Source organism: Apteryx mantelli, chromosome 9 (assembly GCF_036417845.1).
Source record: "Apteryx mantelli isolate bAptMan1 chromosome 9, bAptMan1.hap1, whole genome shotgun sequence".
NCBI lineage: Eukaryota > Metazoa > Chordata > Aves > Apterygiformes > Apterygidae > Apteryx > Apteryx mantelli.
Genome location: NC_089986.1, coordinates 606,747 through 624,606, shown reverse-complemented (window position 1 = coordinate 624,606; position 17,860 = coordinate 606,747). Strand labels below are relative to the sequence as shown.

General features: G+C 48.5%; 2 protein-coding genes across 2 annotated transcripts; one reads left to right on the top strand and one right to left on the bottom strand.

The window, feature by feature from the left end:
- Positions 1-3,241: 3,241 nt before the first annotated feature.
- On the top strand, positions 3,242-14,885 carry ERICH6 (glutamate rich 6). The gene is given in 12 exon segments (XM_067302215.1): positions 3,242-3,307; positions 4,586-4,701; positions 6,938-6,984; positions 7,089-7,205; positions 8,496-8,660; positions 8,663-8,832; positions 10,187-10,254; positions 11,080-11,237; positions 11,388-11,473; positions 12,775-12,927; positions 13,701-13,932; positions 14,577-14,885. Coding segments are annotated over 11 exon segments (1,572 nt in total). The 5' UTR covers positions 3,242-3,307; positions 4,586-4,589; the 3' UTR covers positions 14,841-14,885.
- An 869-nt stretch (positions 14,886-15,754) lies between these two features.
- LOC106484170 (glucose-dependent insulinotropic receptor-like) lies at positions 15,755-16,717 on the bottom strand. The gene has a single exon (XM_013942310.1). It carries the CDS (start codon positions 16,715-16,717, stop codon positions 15,755-15,757), a length of 963 nt encoding a protein of 320 aa, XP_013797764.1.
- Positions 16,718-17,860: the final 1,143 nt, after the last annotated feature.

The window sequence follows — 17,860 nt, the reverse complement described above, 5'->3', positions numbered from 1 at the left end:
CCTGTCCTGGGAGATGTGTGACCGAGCTGCAGCAGACCTTACCTGCAGAGGAAGCAGCTGAGCGGAGGCTCTTCCTCAGCCCCGCAGCAGGAGCAGGCACCGCAACGGCCCCTCTCAGCTGCACTTCTAGCAGCAGGTAATCCCCCTAACCGAGAGTCACACCTGGAGGCAGCTTTTCTGCTGAGCTGATCTACTATATTGTTGAAATTTGCCCTAAAAACAATTTCTGCTTCAAGCGCAAGAAGAAATGCAGAACCTCATGAGGACCGAGGAGCTTATAGCAAGAGCGTGGCCACTATTTCAGTGGTTCCCCCTGCAGTTGTGTCACTGTATCTCATCTCCACCTGTCTCAGAGCACCATTTGCATTGTAGCCACAAGTGTGGCTCTAGTTCAGATTCTTAACCAAGATTTACAGGTTTAAACTAGGTAACTAGGTGCTGATGCCACACAGCTGTGGCAACCCAAGGACCTGCATGAACTAACCGCTGCAGCAGTCCCCTGGGATCCTGATGCTACGCAGCTATCGGTGCCTAAGCCAACGGAAGGATATATCCAAAAGTGACAGTAATATCATGGGCTGCGCATCAGCACATTCTTCCTGCTTTTAAAAACAAGTAACTCTTATTTTGCTGTAGAACTTGGGTGCTTGTAAGGCAACTGCAAATTCTTACAAAAAGCCCAAACAACGTAGCACGTACACTTAGCCCTGATGCGCATCCCGAGTCTGTGCTCATTGCAAACCACCTGTCTGAGGAGGAACGCTTCACTTCAGAGTGCAGGTTCCCAGAGGGCTTCAGCGGCACCAGCTCTTGCAGGGACATCAGCAGTAGGTGAAGAGCGTATGTATTTAATTTATATATACATATATATATATATATACACACACACGTGTGTGTGTGTGTATTTACAGCAGGTATGTTACACCAAGGCAAGAACTGTGTATAATCGGGCGCCTCAGGCACGGCCCGGGGTGCAGGCCAGGGCCGAGGAACCGCACCGAGTCCTGCAGCCAACGCGTCGCCTGCTGCCTAGCTCCAGTTAACACCCGACTCCGGCGCTTCCCTGAACGCGCAGCACAAGCCCAGGGACGGGCAGGAGCAGCGGAGAGACCGGCACCGAAAGCCCGCTCGGGCCTATGGCGGAGCACGAACGCAGCACCTTAAATAACACTGAGCACCGCGCACCGGACCCGACCGGCCCGGCCCGGCCCGGCCCGGCCCAGCAGCCCCCGCGCCGCCCCCGCGCCTCGGCCCGGCCCAGCAGCCCCCGCGCCGCCCCCGCGCCTCGGCCCGGCCCAGCAGCCCCCGCGCCGCCCCCGCGCCTCGGCCCGGCCCAGCAGCCCCCGCGCCGCCCCCGCGGCCCTGCCCGGCCCAGCAGCCCCCGCGCCGCCGCGTCGCCATGGAGACGGCGGGCGCCGCCATGGAGAGGGTGGACGGGCCAGGCCGGTGCGCGCCGCGGCCGGGACGGGCCGGGGCGGGAAGGGCTGCGATGGGGCCGGGACAGGGAGACACACACCCCCAGCCCCGGTGCCCCCTTCGGCCCGGCGCAGCGGCGTGTTCGGGCCCGGCACAGTCAGGGCCCGCAGCGGCGGCCGGGCGCGGCTGGGCCGCCGTCGCTGCCCGCACGCTGGAAGCTGCTGCTCTGGTGCGGTCTGTGCTGGTCCCTTTTGATGCTGTCGTTCCCTCCCACGCAGGCAGCGAGGGCTCGCACCAAACCCCGAGAAAACGCTAAATGCACTGCTAAACGCGCCGCCCGAGCCCTCGAAATGGCCGGTCCGGGCTGTCAGTGCAAGGGGTGCCTGCATCCGGACCGTGCAGGAAGGCTGTGAAAGCCGCCTGCCACTGAAGCGCGCGGCACGCGGCAGTGCCCCTCGCTGTGACCCGCGGTCCGTCCTCGCCCGCCAGGGCAGCGCTGCGCAGGGCCGAGCGACGCCACCAGCGGGGCCAGAGCCCCCAGGCACCAGTGCCGACAGGAATGGCATGAGGCCCTGTGCAGTGCTGACCAGCAGCTCTTCCTCATTTTCCACCCCTCTCCTCCTTCATAGTCTCAGGCTTTACTTTCCTAAAGACATGCAGAGAAGAGCTTTCAGCAGGGCGAGGGAGGACCGTGGCAATACACTGTAATGCACACATACCTGGGGGGTAGAAACCCCTTTCCCAAGTCTGAGCACTCTTCTCTTTGCCCACTTAGCTCACCTCTGGATGGGGTCTCTGAGGAAAAGTCAGATGGTAGCGAAGAGTCAGGCTCAGAGACCAGCCTGCATGAGTGCACAGAGCAGCCAGCTCCAGAAGAAGGTACTGCAGCACGCTCTCCTGGGGTCCCAGTGCGCCCTGCTGAGGGCCGCAACCTGGGGTCTGTCCTTGAGCCCTTTGGGGGGCACAGTCCCTTTTGGAGGAGGTGGGCCTGGAGCTGCCGAAGGGAGCCTGTCCATTCGGCACACCACAAAAGATGCTGGGATTTATCCTTTGCCCAGCTGCCATGCTATCTTGACAAAGCACAGCACAGCTGCGTGGCCTAGCGGCAGCTGGCACATCCCCACCACAGCGGTGTCAGAGGGTCAGGGCTGCTCACTGTCCTCGCACAGGGAAGATTAAGTGTAATGTGATTCCAAGTGTAAAAACCAAACCATCTTTTTCTTGCTACATTCAGCACTGCTGAGATGTGTCTGAACTGAAGTTGGGTATGTGCATCCAGCCTGCCTGCTCTCTGCAAGGGACTAGCACCTTAGAGAGAATTTGAAGGATGAGAAGGAAAAGGAAAAAGAAAGAAAAAGAAAAAGTCACTTAAAACTGTAGAGTGGCGTTCCCTTTTCGTTCCTATTGGGTGAAAGAACATGGCTGCATATATGTCAGGCACTGTCTGCAGTAGAAGTATAGCATTGCCAAACTCCTCTTTAATTGTCCTTTGCAGTTTTTGGACACCGGTATTTTTTACCCCAGCAGACTATATGGGTTCTCTAGCTACGTGTGGTGCCTTGAGCCAGAGTGCCTGGAGTGGGGACTGACTGTAGCAAAAATTCCCCCATTTAGAAACTGGCCTTGAATTTGAGGGGCATGAAGGAATTCTGCTCTTAAGCAGCATCTTGTGGTGGAGCTGGCTGTTAGTTCTGAAATCCAGCTGTGCCTGTACCCCCGCTGCAGCTGCTGCCTGTATTTCTGTGAGTAAGTGGTTACCCACTTACTGTCGATCCTCTGTATCGTGTGCTTTCGTAGGCTCCCTGTCATCAGCCAGTACCAAAGGCCATCTGAGCATACTGGGAGGTGTCAGAAGAGAAACTTCTTTCCCCTCATTGTACAGACTGAGAAGGTAAGCAATGTTACTCACAGAACTTGCTACTAATTAAGTAGGTCCCTGAATTGAGACTTATAAAATCAATGAGAAGAAGAGTTCACAAATCAGTCATTTTGCTGGTTTTCCTAATCACCATTTGTACCTGCCTCTTAGTTTTTATGGACTGCAGTGTCAGTGTCCGACTGCCAGGGAAACAAAGCAGAAGTAGTTTTGATGGGAGGTTCTCTTGGCTCCTCCTGCCCTGGGCACGCGTTTTGGCATGAGGTCGGAGAGACCACTGCCACGAGCCTTGTGCATCTGGCTTTAGCTTCTACTTACTGAGCTCACGCAACACGGGCCATGTGGCCATGTGTCATGCTGCAGTTGACTCTTTTATGATCCCTGTTTCCACCAGGGAAACATGTTCTTTTGGTCTTTCTGCTGGCCAAAGCTTTCAGAGCTTAATTCTCCCATTTATACTAATTACCAGTTGCTTTTTCTACTTTTAGGCCATGCAGGCTAGAAGAGGGGATCTCAGGCTCCTTTACATAGGAAGCACTAGAAAAGTAGTGCTTGGGCTTGAGTAGGCTGACCCTTTTCTCCCCTTTGCATTTTATAGGATATTTTGCTTAAGAAAAGAATGCTAGCTTCCCTATGGTGTGATTTCTTCCTCATGCCTGCCTCTCTTTTCTTCGTGAAGCTAAGTCCCCTAGCAGTCTTTCTTTTTTTTTTCCTTTTATTTTTTGAAGACTTGAAAAAGTTCCTATCTTCTTCTGTGGTGAGAACTGATGTATAAATGCTGGGAAATATGGAGTAACCAAATCAAGTACTTAATTTTTAAATAGGCACGATGAAAGAAGAATGTTGGTCAAGCACCTGTCAGCCTCTGCTCCACTGCACAGGGTTAATTACTTCTGCTTTCCCAGGTCTCACACATTTCATTTCAGTTTTTGATATGGAAGAAGAAATGGACTTAAGTATTTGACATATTAATCAGATTATCCTAACACCTGTGGGAAGGGAGGTTGTGTAGAAGAAAACGGTTATGAGTGGTTATGAAACAGTAAGAAATTAACCTGGGACTTCTATGATTTAAATTCAAAGGCACCTCTTTAAGGCTTTTAGGCTTGAGGCATCAGACATCTTCAGCCATGATAGCAAAACTGGCCAAGCCCCACTTGCTACATCTAAACTGTGTTCTAATTTTTAATTAAATAATTTTGGAAGGGTCTCCTTCGTTAGTATCTTCTTCAAGGGCAACTTCTCTGAAGTCACTGTGTATGACTAATAAGCAGCTTTATGTCTTAAATTAAGGGAAATGGAAACATCTGACAGTGTCAATCCCACTGCTCTGATGAAGCTGCCAGGAATTTCAATGTCGATGCAGACAGAAGCTAGCTGGCTTTATGAACAGCTCTACAAAAAATCAAGTAAGAAACAGCTTGTTCATTCAAGAAACAGGTTGCACATTTGTACTGTCTTTCACCTAAGCTGCCTAATACCCAAGTAGCTTTTGTAGAAGATGCATGACTTTGCAGTTTCCAGGAGATCCTTTTGCAAACTGGTGGCAGATCTGGGAGCAGAACCCAGGAATCCCACTCAGCAGTCCTTTTGTTAACCTCTCTGCAGAACAGCTTCTAAACGCAACCTCTGGGTTAACACGTGGGAACGTTCTGCCAGCCAGCAGGCGTAGGAGTGCTCAGCAGATGGCAGAAATACTGCCTATTGTATTCCTGTGAAAGATACTTGCAAAGCCTCTAAGGAGAGTTGAAAATATATCACCTTCTTTCTCCTCCTGCTCAACTGAGTCATCCTGGCGCGTGATTGAATAACCAACTCCTTCACTTACCAGCTGAAGTACAGGCATTCTGCTTCAGCAAGCAACACATTAGTGCTAGTTTCTGCCTGATCCTGTGTCTTTCTGGGCACCATATCAAGCATCCTTTGTGCTTCATTTTAAAAGCCAGGCAGCCGTTCTCTTTAGGGGAACATCTCTTTCATCTCATGTGCCTCCAAGAGCAGGAGGAGAGTTCTGGGCCACAAAACACAGCTTACCAACTGGAAGTACTGAGAAAAGCTCTATGCGGCTCCATCCCAGCAGAAAAGGGGTACACACATCTTACTACAGATAAAGAACTCCCTCTTCTAGCCTTTGGAGGACATTTGTTTGGAAATTCACTGTGAATGCATTTGCAGGAGAAAATATTAGAGGCAGGTTGGAGCCTTACATGTCTTTGGCATGACTGTCACTGTAATGATCAAAGTACAGAATAACCAAACCTGTGCCAGCAGTAAATCATCTACCTGGGGTTTGAATTCAGCAGCAGAGTATAGAGATGATACAGAAGCTGCAAAACCCATTAGGGAAGATAGATTAAGAACTTGGACTGTTCACCTGCACTGAGCACTGTGCTCCGGGACCAGGGCTCCTCACATCCCTCGATGCCACAGTTCAGCAAGAGACATGCCCAGGGTGCCCAGCTCCACTGATATGCTCTGTGCTCCCTGAAGTCACTTTGTTTTCCAGGGGGGATTTCTGAGCAGTTACTCTCTGTAGCTTAAAAATCAGTTTGATTACAGAGGGTGATAAGTACATATTTCTTTGAACTGGAATTTAAAAAACACTGAAGGTCAAGAAAAACAGCAGCCACATCATTCATCCTTCTAAAAGTATAAGTGATTCCTGCCATTGTGCTTTTTCTCCAGGAGTGTTGCATTCACTTCCAGATACATTCCAGAGCTGTAGTTCCCATTGCAGGCCCGTGAGCTGGGGTGTTAGCCAGGGACTATCATATGATTTTTTTTACTCCATCCTTTTCAAATACATGTTCTGATTTGTTAATACTTTCCAAAGAGAAGACTGTAGAAAGGCATTTGAAACCTGCCTGGGGTTTCATCTGGCTGAGTATTTTCTGGAAAGCAGAGCAAGCTTACTTAGAAGGGTAACACAAATTGTGCAGGAATTAGGGGGACTGAAATTCAAGCCAGGAATCTGTTTAGTTTACCTGAAGGGGAGGATATGACAACCAGCATGCTAAAGATGTTATTAGTGAAACAGAAGATGAATTATCTGGGATAGCTGAGGTGTTGTACCTGAGGTGGCTGGTTGTCAGTAGCACTGCCTGCCTAGTGGGAACACGGGATTGTTGAGAATAGTGATAGAAACCCCATCATGTGGGGCTGACGTTTTCTGTAACCCCAAGGTCCAAAAAAAACCTTTCCTTGCCCTTGCCCAGTGTGGGCTGTGCTCAGAGATGAGAAAAAACTTCTGTTGCCTCTAAGGCTCTTTCTTCCCAGGACAAGAGAGGTTGGAAATGCTTTATAGAATAAAGCAATATTAGATTAGTGCTACAGGCTATTGGCTGTAAGCAATAAACCATTTCCATGACTTCAGTAGGACTGTTTTGTAAAGTTAAGCCCTGATCCAATGATGAACTTAAGGCTGGTTCAAGTTCCTGATGCGTTTGGGAAGGATTACACACAAACACAAAGCAGCCCTTCTGAAAGCGTGGGTAAGCATGGCAACAAAGTCTCAGGCAGCTGATGTGGTTGGCAAGAAAAGGGTGGCATGCTGAAAGAGAAAAGATGCATGAGGGTCCAGAACGCGTGCTTTTTGGGAACACAGCACCCCTGTTAAGTAATTCTCATTGTTGCTATTACTTGCAGCCCTGTCAGAAGAGCTCAGCAGTTTAGATATTTTGTGTGACTCAGAGGTAAGGACTCACCCAGTTCCTACAGTTACGCATTTTGTTCTTAATGGTTTTACACATGAACAAAGAACTGACTCCACATTGTTATTGTCATTTTCCCCTTTGAGTTTAAAGAAGATTTTGCAAAGCTGTTCAAGAAATCACTGTGCACATTCCCTTCTGTTGGGCCACCTACTCTCCTGGCCTACAGACCAGAATCATCACGAGAAAACATACAGATTGAGGTGAGGATGTGGTGGGTTTTCCCTACTATCTGTTTTTTTGTTTGTTTGTTTATTTTAATTCCTAAAGTCCCCATGTAGGAAAAATAAAAGTTATGCCATTTGTCAAGCCAGTGCAAGAGTTTCTTTATGACAGAGAGTTTTTCTTTTGTTAGGCTGTTGAAGTGATGCTTGTTGTACATACCTAAATGGCAGGAGGCTGTACAATTCCTCTCCTCCCCCTGTATCCTGGGTTGAGAATTTCCTAGCAGAAGATTTGTCCTTTTGGCTAAAACAGAGATAAAAACTTTGTATAAATACTAGGTATATAGTCAAACAACATAAGCAGGGCACAGAATTCCAGGTAACCCTGAGTGGAATATAGTCCTCAAAGAGGTGTTAATCCTAGGCATGTGGTGGGGAGCAAGGGAAATTTCAGCAACTGCACTCCAGAAAAGCCAAGTATTTCAAAATTATATGTTCAGAAGAGAATTTTAATGATAAATGATTTTAGCTATAGTTTATAGTTTACATATACTATAGTAAACAAAGTGTAAATGTATAGCACTAGCTATGTGGCCTGTAAGAATTACCCATTCACCCTTATGCTTTTGAATGGTTGCTGTCTCTCTGAGGAGTGCTAAGTCCAGCTGTGCTGCCGTTGTGAGTGGAGGTGATAAACAGTAAATTTAGCAGTGTGCTCTTGGCAGCTTCACCTTTTATAACTCAGTTTGAAAAGTGTTTTTAAAAGATAGATAAATATTTCAGAATATCTAGAGTATCATCCTCAAAATGTATCAGTGCAGCAGCACTGGTTTGCATCTGATCAAACGTATTCAGCTGTTTTGGTCAACAAGTCTGCTGATGATTCCTAATGAAATCCCCCACAGATTTTACACAGATTTTGTACACACAGTTCAACAGTCAAGAAACTTTTTCTCTACAAACCCCAAGGGATGCGTTTGAAATGGTTGATGCATCGGCATACTCAAACTGTAGTGTTCTGCATGCTCTGAGGTTTTCCCTCTATTTGGGATGAAGGGATCTCATAATTACTATAGTAATTCAATTTCTTTGAGCAGCATTGAGATTTTAAATTATTACAGATCTGCTTTTCTTGGAGATTTCCTGAACCTAATGTCTTCAGTTAAATCTTTTCAAAATATCACAGACACAGATCTTCTTTTTAACTGTTCTTACATGCTCTAAATACTGGATTTTGAGCAAAGCGTTCTTTCCCCAAGGTAAAACAAGGATTTGTATGCTGATACTGTATTTCTGTCCTCCTGTTCTCTCTCCTCACCTCCACTTTAGATAGGGGAGGACTATGTTCCAAAGTGCGAGTACTGTGGTAGCCTGCTGAAACTGTTTCCTTTCTTTGAAGGTGTTTGCCCACCATCACAAGATTATAAATCGGTAAGCTAACGGGAAAGATTAGCACAGCTTCACTGTGGAGCAGCCCCCTGTAGTGACGCTGCTTTTCTGCCTTTCAGAAATTCTGCTGTGAGCGTTACCAAGAGCTCTATGAGTTCATTCTAGATGAGAGAAAGAATCATGAAGTCACTTGGAGCAATCCCATTGCTATTGGCCCCCATGAATCCCATGGCAATGAAACTGAAAGACTCTTAGCAAAGGAAAAAGCATACCAGAGGTACCATGAAATGATTATACAGAGAATGAGGGATAATTTTTGTATAAGGAACAACAGGCTACTCTGGAGGAAATAGAAACATGAAGAAAATGAAACTACAGCAAGTGGGAATGAAAGAAACATTGCTTTAGGCAACACATGTATTCATATTTTATCTAGACCCTCTTGTCTTTTCTCTTATCAGTATGTATTAGCACATATCTCAGCACCTTCTAAGTAAAATGTTAATTCAGCTTCTGGCAGATGTAATATCTAGAGACAGATAGAGCCAAAAACATGACTGCAGCCATGACAGGGACAGTAGTCAGGGCTACGTTTTACCTCAGGCACTGAAACAAAGCTCAAATTTGTATTTCTCAGTTTTACTACATAAACTGCAACATACTTCTGGATTCCATTTTCTAGAAGTCCTGAGAACTCTATGAGTTCGACTTCTGCTGGGAGCATGAGCACTTGCAATGCTTAAAAGCACTCGCAACACCTACATGGCAAGGTAAACAGGTCAGCAACCACCTTATAGGGCTGGGCCACCTGGCTCCCCTCATGATCTCAAGAGATCACCATTCACAGCTGACAGAGAAAGCACAGAGAATTACACAAGTAATCTAACTATCATTTTATATATATGTGTGTGTGTGTGTGTGTGTGTTCATGACTTGGTTAGATATATTGGTGGCCCCAAGACAGTCCTATTGTTCATTCTCCTATTCAGACTACTGTGGAATATATCTTTTTCTATATTTTTAAGCAAGAAGCCCGAAGTTGATACAAATATCTAAGTCTATTACATAAGTTTAAAGAGAAGAAATACAGCATATCTGAAAGTAAATTTTTAATGTCCTTGAAGACCCTTTGCAGTCTGATGGTGTGAGTACCTTATATTATGTACAGAACATAAAACGAAGCCATGGTTAGACATTCTGTCAATATATAAGAAGCTAGACAAGAAAAGAGAGAATATTCTTGGATGTTACCTGTTTTGTTGGTCTAATGGGCAGCATTGATTTTCTTCCACATAAAATCTTCACATAAAATTCATTACAGTGTATAGCTCTATTATCAGTGGAGCTGATGTCACTGCAGTCACAAAGTCTGTTCACTGAATCTTTCCTCATAGTACTTTGTATGGGAGCAATTCTATTTTCCTGAGGTATTATTATATTGGTGCCATTCCATTGTCTCCAACAGTTATTTGCAATTATGTGAGTGGAGAGAAAAGCGGGTTCAGTGACTTGCATTCCTACTAAGGATATTATCCCAAGGATAAGATAGTATCCCAAGGATATCCAGTTCTTCTTTTAGCTTTCTGAACAAGATATATGAAATGTATGTCAAGAACACTTCTATTTTCCAGGCAGCAGGAGAGACAAATGGCCAAACAGTTAGCTTTCCTGGCAGCAGAGCAGACAAGTTTACCTGAATGTGAGTTTGCATTTATTTGTGTATTTATTTATTTATTTATTGCAACAATGAGTTGAACTAAGTTGTTTGTGTCTAATGCTGCTCTAATCAAATTGGAGGATTTAGGCAGCAGCATGTTAGTTCATTGTCAAGTGTGCAATCCCATTAAATCAGATTCTGCTATGTTAAAAAATTCCTCAGCTGAAAAAAAAATGAGAGCAGTCACACTTCCATTGTACAGACAGGATCTCCTTGCAGTGATTTTCAATATTTACATCTGAATGTTCCAGCTGAGATGCACAGAAACTGACCTTAAGGAGTAATAAGTTGGCAGAGCCGAGCCCTCAGAAGGTAGGAACTGCCAGAATTAGGGTGATCTATGTTTTGCTTAATCAGGTGAATACTCCAGTAATTCCTAGTCCTGGCTGTGGGTGACTGAGCAGCTCTCTGGATGCAGCTATTAAAATCAAAGCCACTTAGACTAAGCATGGACAACTGGACTTGGAATATAGGCATATTTTCACAGAGATGGCAGGGCACCAAGGCTAATTTCAGATATGTCCTCCAGAGCACTGGGAGTGCTTTCCAGAGAAAATGTCATTATTTACACGAACACACACACACAAATAAATAGGTAAAATTGGAAGAAAAAAAAAATTCCCCGTAATCCTGTTCTCTGAAACAGGTGAACAGTTTGGACTGTTCTTGTTAGATAAAAATTCCCAGAGACAGACTCCCAGCATTTCAGCCAAATCCCCAAAATTACAACCTCTCTTCAGAGGTGTCAGAGAACCTGATATCAGAGCTATCACCCTGATGCACACAAACCCTTTCTTTGCTCTTTAGATTCAAGTGAACTTGATACCATTTCCTACCTGCTTTCTCGAGAGCCACCATCTCCCAGTAGCCGGACGCTGATGCCTGGTAAGACAGCAGCAAAGCCCAAGGAGGAACATGTCTACTACAGCACCACCTGCTGTGATTTTACCGTTGTGGGTGGAAAGGTGCGAAGCTCCTGCTCAATGGTGACCAGCTGCATGTTGTTTGTATCCATGCTCCAGAGTGGCTGGAGCTCTGTGCCTGCATGCCTTTAGAAGGGGCATTTGTGTGTAGGACTGCTCTCATCCATTTTAACATTTCTTTTCCAATCGTAGGTAGTGAAGAACAAATTCTTGGAAAAATACTACAAACATGGAGGGAAGTTTCTTACTGTACTTCCGGATAGAACAGCACAGTTATTGTATCCTTTATGAGGCTCATTTGCCTGTATTAGTCCAGGGCTGTAACTGTGATTTTTAAGTTGTTCTAGTCTGCTTTATCATAGAATAACCTGGTCCACCATTCACATTTACTTCTAGAATCCAAAAAAAAAAAAAAAGCACTAATTAAACAGCTTATGTAGCTCTTGGTCTGGGCTTTTTTAGATCTGCCAGTAACTTTGATGAAGGGAGGGCACTTGTGTTTTTAGAAATGTGCAACCCCAGTGTTCAAACCTTGTCACGGGCTCTGTCCTCCTGTGGAAGGGGCCCTGGCACCGGCTGCAGAGCCCTGCAGCCAAGGGGTCCCCACCATCGCGGGCTCCAAAAGCGCTCAGCCCCGTCCTTATTCCAGAGTGGAGGCGCCAGGCCAGCAAGCAAACCAGCACAGTGCTTCCTACCGGTGTTGGCCCAGCACGGATCTCTCTGTCTTGGACAGTCAGCAGCATGTAGAAGATACCACAGGCAAGCACAAATTACCAGTTTACTAGGATCAAGATTACCGTTTAAAGAAATAAAAACATAACAGTTTTCACCAAAGGACCCTACAGTTTTCAGGCTGTCTTTGCCATTATCTAAGCCACGACATTTTTAGTTGCTCAAGTTATTTTTCCTTAGTGTGACTCACTTCTTTCTGACTCAGGGATGCAAAAAGTATATTAGAATTCTGCCACCAAAGCAGACAGGGGCTTGAGGCAACTTTCCCTATGCTGCTGTTCACAACTGCAGCAAATGATGAAGTGCCATAAATGCACGCACTCACAGTAACAAGCCTTGCTAGAGATAAACCCCGATGAGAAGCAAAATACCTGCTGTTTGGACACTTTCAAGTCAGGCAGGTTCAGGGGCAGGGCCTTTTTTTCTCCCCCAGTTTTTTGTTTTTTTCCTCTGGGAGAATAAGACCTACCCCTGTTTTTTCTGCTGTTATTCAAGTTGAGTTGATCATTTCACTTTGCAAGATTTGTGCTTTGAATCATGAACCTTACAGACCCCAAGAATGTGTCTTTAATATAAGCTTGCTAAGTAGTTCTGCCTGGGTGATTGGATAAAAAGCAAAAGTGTCTGTATCTCTGATAATTTTTTTGTCAGTGTATAGAAAACTTTAATGTAGAAAAAAAAGTTTGGCAGCCTCCCAGTTAAAACTGGCAGCACACCACCATTCTGGCTTTAACACAGTAATCTGGGTAATATGTCACTTTTTACACCCCAAAGCAGTGCTCTGAAATATTTAATAATATAATGACCAGACAAACAAAGGGATTATGAACACCTTATCTGACAATAGCTATCCATCTGGAAATCTGGCAATCATTGTTGTACGAGAGACAAAGCGGTTTGTTTGCATAGTACAGGAAGACAAGCCAAATAACGCCGGAATACGAGCAGTATTTCAGTCCAATGGCAGAAGTACGTGCTATCATCCAAACGGAACTGTGTGGTATGTTTGTGTCAGTCAGAGCATCTTTGCTTTCTACTGAGCATTTTATATTTCAAAGGTCATAAAGCATATTTTTAATAGCACTCAAAAATTAAAGGACAAACATATAGCATAGGGGAGAGGCAATCTGTAGGGAAAGGAAGTATGTTTTTATAGACTCACTAATATCACTGGAAAAAGCAAACAATCTTTCAAAGACGTGGCAGTATTTGTGGAGTTGGGAGTTATGTGATGCAGCATCTCGTTCAGTGAAAATACCTCCTATGAAGGCAGGAAGCCTTGGCTCAGAGGAGTTCTGGAGAAAATTAGTATTATTTTAAACCCACCCATTTCCTCTCTCTGCACCAGAGAAATACATTTGCCCAGGGTAGTGTACAAAAACAAAACTGTTTAGCTGTTTGGGTTTTTTTTTAACAAATAAATAGCTTAAGGAGGACAGACCACTCAGTGGGCTACAGGCCTCTTGTTTTTCTGCTTTTTTTGTATTCTGGGCCCAGCCTGAAGGGTTTCCCAGGAGCTGAACGCACCTGGGAGGTGCTGAGCTATCTCAGCTGCTGCATCGAGCTTGTGGGGCCCTGCTTCGAGGTGCCACCAGGCACCAGAAACTCTGTTTTAGGAGGCGGGAGGGTCAGACCCAGAATAGCTGGGCCTCAGCTCATGATCACTTGCTCAACACATAGTCCCTTCTCTTTGGGAATTAGGGACTTAGGCTGTTGTAGCTGCAGGCTGCGTTACCTCTGGTGCAGAGCTGTGATTTTTTTCTTCTCATTTAGGATAAACATAAATATTCAGGGAGGGCAGTATTTGGACCAAGAAGGCAACAGGGTGAGAACATGGACCTGGCCAAACACGATAACGTCGTCAGGACCCCACGTCCCGCTGAGTCCAATCTTCATATCCCTGAACCAGCATGTGGGAGTCAGGATCCTGGGCCAGGACAAGATAGCTGTTTCCTTCCTCGCCATGGGGCAACAAGCAAAATTCAACGTGGGAACAAAAGTACAGGTATTGCTCAAGCATACAGGCAGCTCAGGAGTGGAAAGCAGCTCCCTGCAGGACAAGCAGGGTGGCAGGGAAGCCACACATCTAGCATCCGGGAACGGGCTGGACCGGCCGCGGTGCCCACAGGAGGGCCTGTGCCTGTGCGATGGGATGAGGACCTGTTCCCGTGCAGCCGGAGGAGAAACTGGCCCTACTTCCCTGGCTGTCACAGCCTCCCCACAGCCCCAAGGGCCGGGAGCAGAGCCCACCCAGCCAGATAACACCTCGGAGGTGGGGGGTGCCCTGGTCCGGAAGGGGCACGCTCATCCCTCTGCACACGTCTCTTGTGCTGCCCCATGTTTTCGTCCTGCTTCCAAAACAACAACAGGTCGAGGCGTACCCATGCTCAGCCTCAGCTCGCCAGCCCCTGCAGCGCTGACCATCTGCAGCGCTCAAGGCGTTCCTGGGTTGGCGCGTGGGGCAGGTTCCTGGCTCTGCGGGGTGGGGGCGTGCGGCAGCCCCTTCCTTGCTGCATGCCGGGAGCTGCGCTCCTGCCTGAGGGCAGTTTCTCTCCTGGGAGAATCCCCAGCCCTACCGAAGCTCCTGCCCACAGAGTGAGTGCGCTGCAACGGGCTGTGCTGACACCTTTCGCCTTGGTTCCCCCCCAGGTCAGCACAGTCGGCCAGCTGCCTCCACCCACCCAGCTGAGTGAAGACCATCTCCTGCTGCTTGCCTTCAGGATAAGGATCTGGCAACTCTTTGATAAGCTACATGGATGCTTAACCTTTCCTTCTAATGAGCAACGGGACAAAATCAAGCCTCCAGCATACCTTATCACACAAGCTTTAAAGATCATACGCCTCTGCATGACTTCTGATGTAAGTGAAGAGGTATGCAGCTTGGTAAGGGCTATAATAAATGTGCAAGTTTGACCAGTCCTTGTGTAGTGCACAGGCAAAGTTAGCTGAGTCTGGGCGGATCTGGGCTGCTCCCTGAAGCCACAGTGCTTGCGCGTACTCGACGTTTCGCTTGCAGCGCTTGGCTGCTGTGGTGTGGAGTGGAGGCCAGCTTGTGGCTCCTCCGCACAGCTCCGGCCTTGGGGCCGTCCCGCCCCAGTGGGGAGCTCGCTCAGTATAAGCGAGGCTGTGGGCAGAGAGCAGCACATCCCACAGATTTACGTGAAATGCACATAGGCCATGGTGGCACCAACTGGGGCTTCACTCAGGGCAGAATATAGCCACATTCGGTGTTAGGTGCATTGCTCCCAAGCAGCCTCCCTTTCACCTCCCAGCAGAAACAGCCCAGGCTGAACAGTTGTTTCAGCCCCATACGGTTGACACAAAGGTAAAAGCAAACAAAGCACAGACAAGTCATGACCTGTGACAGGCAAATGGGGAAAGTGCTAGCCCTGAGGTCAATGTCACTCACCTGCACAGGCTCACTCTGTGCACAGCTAGCATTTCTGCTGAGGACTAGCACCACAGGGAGAACCAGACTTCCCCAGTGCAGAGCAGAATGGCAGCTCAACCTGCTGCAAGTAAGAAACACGGCAGTTCTCCCATGCAGAGAGAAGGACAAAAACCCCCAGTTTGTCAAAGGCAACAAGACGTTACCATCTCAGCTGCGTTCAGGTACATGCTAGGGACAGAAGGCTGTTAATGTGGATACCAGACAGCGTGCTTGAGCCACAGCCTCTTGGCGATATTTCATATTAAATCACTTAATGCAGTGGGAAGGCTCCACTTTCTACCCACACCTGTCTCCCTCTGGGTTTCCCTCCTGTGGCGGGCCAACAGCTTGGCAGCCTTGGGAACAGTGTGAGTGGGGATGGTGTGAGACAGACCCTTCACAAATGGGGTGCCTCAGGCCTGTCCCCAATGCAGCTTCCAACAGTGCGGACATTCGCCTGCACCGATGCCAACGGCTTCACCAAGCCCATCTTCTTGCACTTGAGCAGCTTGGTGAGGTGGATCCTGATGTCTTTGCTGTACAGGGCATAGATAAGGGGGTTAATGAGGGAGTTCGTCTCACCCAGGAGGAATAAGCTGTCCTTGAGGGGGCCGGCCAGGTTGCAGGAGCTGCAGGTGGCCTGCACGACGCCCCCCACCAGGTAGGGGCCCCAGGAAAGGCTGAAGCAGATGAGGACGATGAGCACGGTCCGCAGTGCCTTGAAGTGTCGGAGGTGCGCGTGGAGGGGCCCGGCCTGGGCACGCCGGAGCCGCGTGTGCTGCATGTAGGCGATGCTGCCCACCGAGACGTGCAGGCACACCAGCGCCAGCAGTGCTGGAGCAAAGACACCAAAGCAAAGCGCATACAGGTACTCGCTCCTGGCTGCGTACAGCAGCCCGCAGTAACCTGTGTAGTTGCTTTGCTGGAGGGAGGGCAAAATCAAAGGCAAGTGCCCAAAAAGGAAAGAGACCACCCAGAGGACAACGAGGGAGAGGACCACGGGCATCTTCTTTAGGAGGGTGGGATAGGAGAGCGGCAGCCTCACTGCCAGGTACCTGTCCAGGGAGATCAAGAGCAAGGTCAGGATGGAGCCGATGCAGGGCGTCATGCTCATGGCAATGCGCAGGAGGCAGAAGGACTTGCTGCGGTCGAAGTCCCCATCAAGGATGTCGTCCAGTGCCTCGGCGATGCACATGACTCCCACCAGCAGGTCGGCAGTGGCCAGGTTGAGAATGTAGATGTAGCCTGTGCTTGGCTGCTTCCTCATCAGCCTGTACACGGCCACAATGACCAGCAGGTTGGCCGGGGGGATGAGACAGCTCAGGAGGGAGTGCAGCACTGCGTACAAGAGGTTGACCATTTTCCTCAGCAAAGAGGGTTGAAAAATGCATCAGCTCCAAGAGATGCCCAGGAAAGTGGACTGTCCACTACAGAGAAACCCTGCCGTGAGGAGTCACGTAGCCAAGATGGAGGAACAGGATGGAAACGCCCTCAGACCCTTCAGCTGCACACTGAGACCAGAAACACTTAAGTCCATCCTTTAAGAGGCACTTTGTCCATCCCAGGAGACCTCCAGGACCTTCGCAGCTGCTGTGAGTCTCCAGTGATTTTTCCAGGACTTCCAGTCTCCCTTCTTCCCATCTGATTTTTCCCAACACCTGCACAGATGCACTGAGAGATGCAGAAGAGAAAGTCCTCCACTGCGTTCAGCTTGAGCTAGAGCCGAATGTAGTCGCACAGGCGGGAGGAGTGCAGGTCGGCGGCCACTGGATCCGCCGGTTCCCGAGCGCGTCTTTGACGCAGAGAGATAAGGAACAGCTTCACCAAACAAAGCGGTGAGAAGCTGCAGCTGCCAGCGGGTGCCTGCAGCCGGCACAAGCGGCAACGCCTGTCACACGCCCGCAACAGACAGGTCTGCGTTCATCCAGCGAGCGCTGCCCCACCAACCAAGCGCTCGGGGCTGTGCACCAGACACAGAAACCAAATACCAGGGTTTCCTTGGAGCGCCGCCTCTCCCGTGGAGATGGGTTTTGGGGCTGGGGATCTCCCTTCACCGGGGAAGGGTCAGCTTTCCGAAACAGCCCACAGTCACGAGACCTGGCCCTGGCCCTGACCCAGCCCAAGGCCAAGCCCTGACTGCGTCACCTTCAGGCAGGAGACCCTCTCCAGCCAGGTCCAAGCCCAGGGCCGCTGTCCCTGATAACCACTTCATGCCATGCTCTGGTGGCTCAAGAGGCAGGAGCCCATCCCAGGGGCCCTGTGACCGTCCACGGCACGGGAACGCCCGGGACAAATCGCTCCAATGAAGCACCGCCTGCCCCTTCTGCACGCGGCCTCGTTCTCTCTATACCTGCTGACCAGCCTGGTGTTGTACAGGGCAAGATGCGAGCAGACCCTGAGCAAGTGCTTCAGTTGCAGCATTTCCAGAGGAGAGCGTGTTGTAAGAAATGGTTTGTGGCTGAGCATTTCTGAAATTCAGAAATGCTTTGCTTGGGGATCAGCT

What these genes read in the sequence shown, in the direction of transcription:
- LOC106484170 (XM_013942310.1), bottom strand. Translation starts at nt 16,717, where the DNA reads ATGGTCAACCTCTTGTACGCAGTGCTGCACTCCCTCCTGAGCTGTCTC.